This window comes from Geospiza fortis, unplaced genomic scaffold (assembly GCF_000277835.1).
Source record: "Geospiza fortis unplaced genomic scaffold, GeoFor_1.0 scaffold53, whole genome shotgun sequence".
Lineage (NCBI taxonomy): Eukaryota > Metazoa > Chordata > Aves > Passeriformes > Thraupidae > Geospiza > Geospiza fortis.
Window position 1 is genome coordinate 2,146,021 of NW_005054305.1, and position 3,957 is coordinate 2,149,977.

At 44.6% G+C, this 3,957-nt stretch overlaps 1 protein-coding gene across 1 annotated transcript in view; it reads left to right on the forward strand.

Moving 5' to 3' along the window:
- Nucleotides 1–3,029, forward strand: part of GATA6 (GATA binding protein 6) — a 16,040-nt gene extending 13,011 nt beyond the window's left edge. Inside the window, exon 6 of the mRNA XM_031066605.1 lies at nucleotides 1,418–3,029. Coding sequence (XP_030922465.1) covers nucleotides 1,418–1,585 — 168 coding nt within the window. The 3' untranslated portion in view covers nucleotides 1,586–3,029. The remainder of the gene's footprint in view (nucleotides 1–1,417) is intronic.
- The last annotated feature ends 928 nt before the right edge of the window (nucleotides 3,030–3,957 follow it).

The following is a 3,957-nucleotide window of genomic DNA, read 5'->3' on the forward strand; positions in this document are numbered from 1 at the left end:
CAACTGTATGTTCAAGGGAAGGATGAAACCTATCTCTTAGGATTAGAGCTGTTTCAGCTGCTTTTGGGGGACAGCTTTTTTCCTTCCTTCTCTGCATTTTTGGGTAGTGACTAATGGAGCGGGATCAGGGTTGATGACTGGGTGGAAGAATACTGGCGGTCAATCATTTTAATAAAAGGTTAAGAAAATACTGGAGCCCAGGTTATTTCAGACAAAAAAGACTTCTAGCAGCGAGCATCTCTTTCAGAAGGTGAGGTTTTACCTGGGTTAAGCCCGGCAACAAGAGCCCTGCTCCACACCATTTGGAAATTACCTCTGAATTAATGAAGCCTTGCTTTTTCTATGTCAGGACTGCTCACTTGGCACAGCTCCAGGAGAGCCAAGAGCTCTACTCTTGTAAAATGATTAAATATGTATACTTCGTACTTAAACAGCAGGCAGGAAGCTTCTGCAGTTTAGGATAGCTTTTTCTTTTTTTAAGGAATTTCATCCAAAGACTATCCATTAACAAGTAAATTAAGGCTTTAAAGTTGACATATCCAAGAGTTAATTTTGCATGAAGTCAGCTCTTAAACATTTCCTTTATCAGGTGAAAATGTTGCCCCTTCTCTGTCTGGCACTGCAAATTTTTCCTCTTTAGCGGATCTGCTCAGCCTCATGGAAAAAATGATCGTTCCTTTGTCTTTTTAACTCTCCATTTCTCTGTTAAAATAAATGGACTGATTCCAGTGTGGTTCAGAGGTTCATCTCCGTGCCTACCAGGGCTTCCCTGCATGTTGTCTTGTGCAGTCAGCAGAACAAAAATACTCCTGCTTCAAAGGCATAGTGTTTCTCCACTGAAGATGAAAAGAGCATTTCCTTTAGCGGCCAGTCCTACAGGGATAAAGCGGTTTTGGCTGGTGTTTTGAAGGGTCAGGAATGATTTTAAGCATTTCAAGGGCTGAAGAGCCCAAAGAAAGCTGCTTTCCAGAAGGTGCTCTGTATCTGCTCCTGGAGAATTAGGATGTATTGGGCTTCTCCCATGGGGACAAAACCCTAGAGCTGCCACCACTCCCAGATCACCTTTTTGGTGCTGGCAGCTGTGTCTTTTCAGTAGGGGGCAGTGGGACACATGCACATTTCCTTCTTCATCATGAGCTGATTTCCAACTTTTCTGCACATCACATGGTTTCATTTCTACCTCTCCAAACACAGACATCACTGCCATCAGCAGGGCTGGGCAGCTGGGCCCATGCTGAGACATTTTTTTGTTTCAGAATTTCAAGGCACATGGGCAAGCAGAGAGCAAAGCCTGTTTTTGCACAGAAATCCTGTCATAATGGCTGTGCTTCAGGCCCGCTGTCCTCTCACTGACACCCTCGTGTGTGCCAAACTCACCTGCTCAATGAATCTCTCTGTGCTCTCCCCCTCCCTGCAGGCGAGCTCGTCGGTGATGTCTGGCCCCGGAGAGAGCACCAGTCCCGAGAGCAGCAGCCTTAAGTATTCAGGTCAAGATGGGCTGTACACAGGAGTCAGCCTGAGCTCCACGGCCGAAGTGACAGCATCTGTGAGGCAGGATCCCTGGTGTGCCCTGGCTCTGGCGTGACGTGGTGTGAGGGAAGCTGGATCCTGGCAGCCCCCAGACATCTGCGCGCAGTTTCCTCTGTGGAGCGAGCGGTCGCAGCGGCAGTGAGAGTGCTGGCAAAGACCATTCCTCTGAAACAGTTTTTGAGCCTTGGTGGCAGAGGTGGTTTTCTACTTCCGAAAGAGGCTTTGCCAAAGCATCCAGTTCCTCATCTATGCAAGAAAAATGTAGAGAAAGCAAATGACCACCGGGGATAGCTAATGCAGCCCTACACTCTCAAAAAACCCCTTCAAAGCCCCCCTCGAAAAAACCCTCAAAAAAAAACCAAAAAAAAAGGAAAAGAAAAAACAATAACAAAAAAGAAGAGATAAACCCACACCTATTGATAGATTCCAGAAATACATCCTCAACTTACCCAGCAGCGCTGCCTTTCTGATTATATAGTTGTTTTCACTCTCTCATTGCCTTTTCCCCTAAGAATTTGGTGGAAGTTGTCAGTGTTGAGGAGGGAGTAGCAAAGACTTTATTTACCAGAGATAGTGAGATACTTTTTAATGAGTGTCAGAAGTGCTTACAGTTTGAGTTGACACAGACTTCTTGCACCGAAGATTTGATGTCTTCACCCCGTCAGACCTCTCCTTCCGTGCTCTCCATCTTCAGCGTGCCTTGCTCTGCTCTTCAGAGCCCAGCTATGTCCCTGGAAGAAATCACAACGTTTGGTACAAGCCCCACAAGGTCCAGCTGGTTAAGGAGATTTTGGGATTGGTGTTTTTTGGTTTAAAATATTTACTCAGTTTTCAAGACTGCGATATAAGTTTTAAAGTACACTGTGACTGAGATTTATGAAAGTCCATATTTCCTGGCTGAACTGTGTAGAGTCAGTCAAAATTTGTAAACAGGGTAGCAATCAGATATTTTTCTTCCATAGATACAATAATTTTTTTAAAGAAGTGCAATTTGCGTTGCAGCAATCAGTGTTAAATCATTTGCATAAGATTTAACAACGGTTTTTATACGAATGAATGAATGTAAACATTTTAACTTAATGGTACGTAAATAATTTAAAAGAAATACTTAACTAGGCATCCTTAGGCTTTTTCGCGCAACAAAAATGCATCCACCTCCTGTATTTCCAGTTGTTAAAGCAAGAGTTTCAAAGAACAAGCCTTCTCTCAGGAAAATTGCCCTAGCCATTTGCTCCAAAGTGTTGTACAAAAATGCAAATTCATCCCCAAGGGGTTTTTTTGCCATTGGGTAAGTGTGTGGTGGAAAGAAACAAATTGCAATGAAACTTTACTACCTAACTGATACATATGTAAATACTACAGAAGATATCTAGGCATCTCGAGAATGTAGGATGCAATCTGTATAGTGTGACTGATGCATAGTTAGGTTGGTTTTCATTGGTTTTTAAGTGGGACATCATTTGGAAAGTTGTTTCATCAGAGCTTTACAAATAAAAGGGTTATCATTTTAGATTTTTTTTCTGTACAGTGTGCCTTTTCCTTTGTCTCCACACAATTGTTAAGCTGCATTAAAAGCTATGGAAATGTACCTGGTACAGGTGGCATGTCTGATGGCTGCAAAGAAGGTCTCCAGCTGAGGTCCCTGCTCTGTACTGTGTGATTTTTCTGCAATTTGTTTCACTACACCTTCTGATGCTCTGTAAAACTAAGGCTTCCACCTACCAACACAGGCTCCTCATGGGCACACATGAGGCTTTTGTGGTGAAAATCTGGGGAACTGAGCCCGTGACCTGTGAGGACTATCATTGTTTTGCTTGCCCTTCACACCATAGCTAAAGGGTGTCACCCAGGTTCCCTGAGTAGGCAAATATCAGAAGGTTACCCACTACAGATGTAACTGCTGAGTGGCAGAGGCTTTGAGTGCTTTGCTGGCATCTTCCTGTGGCCAAAGGTGAAGGGCAGCAAAAACTGAAGGCACTGCTGCTGAAAAGAGAAGACAGTGAATTTTAGCTACTCAGAGAAGTGGAAAACCTTTTCCACTTGATGGCTCTGAGAACTGGTTCTCTTCATTGCTCAGTTCATTGGGGCCATACTCATTGCCAGGTGTGATTTCCAGCTATGGCAGCAGTGCTGTTGGACTGGGAATGCCCAAACTCCATACCCATGGAGTGGCTACAATGTGTCCCTTTGTCTCTCTATGCCAGACCTTCTTTTGGGGTGAATTGGGGTAGCTCCTTGGCCTGAAGTGAAGCTATGCTGACTTGCTCCAGCCAAGAGTCTACCTCTTGGTTTTCCAAACCTGACACTTGGTGCCGCCTCCTTATGCCAGAGGTGTTGTGAGGACCATGGGATGAATGGTGCAGCACAGCCTCAGGAGGAAAACTGATCCCAGCAAAAACGGATCAGGCTGAGCCCTGCCTGGGCTTT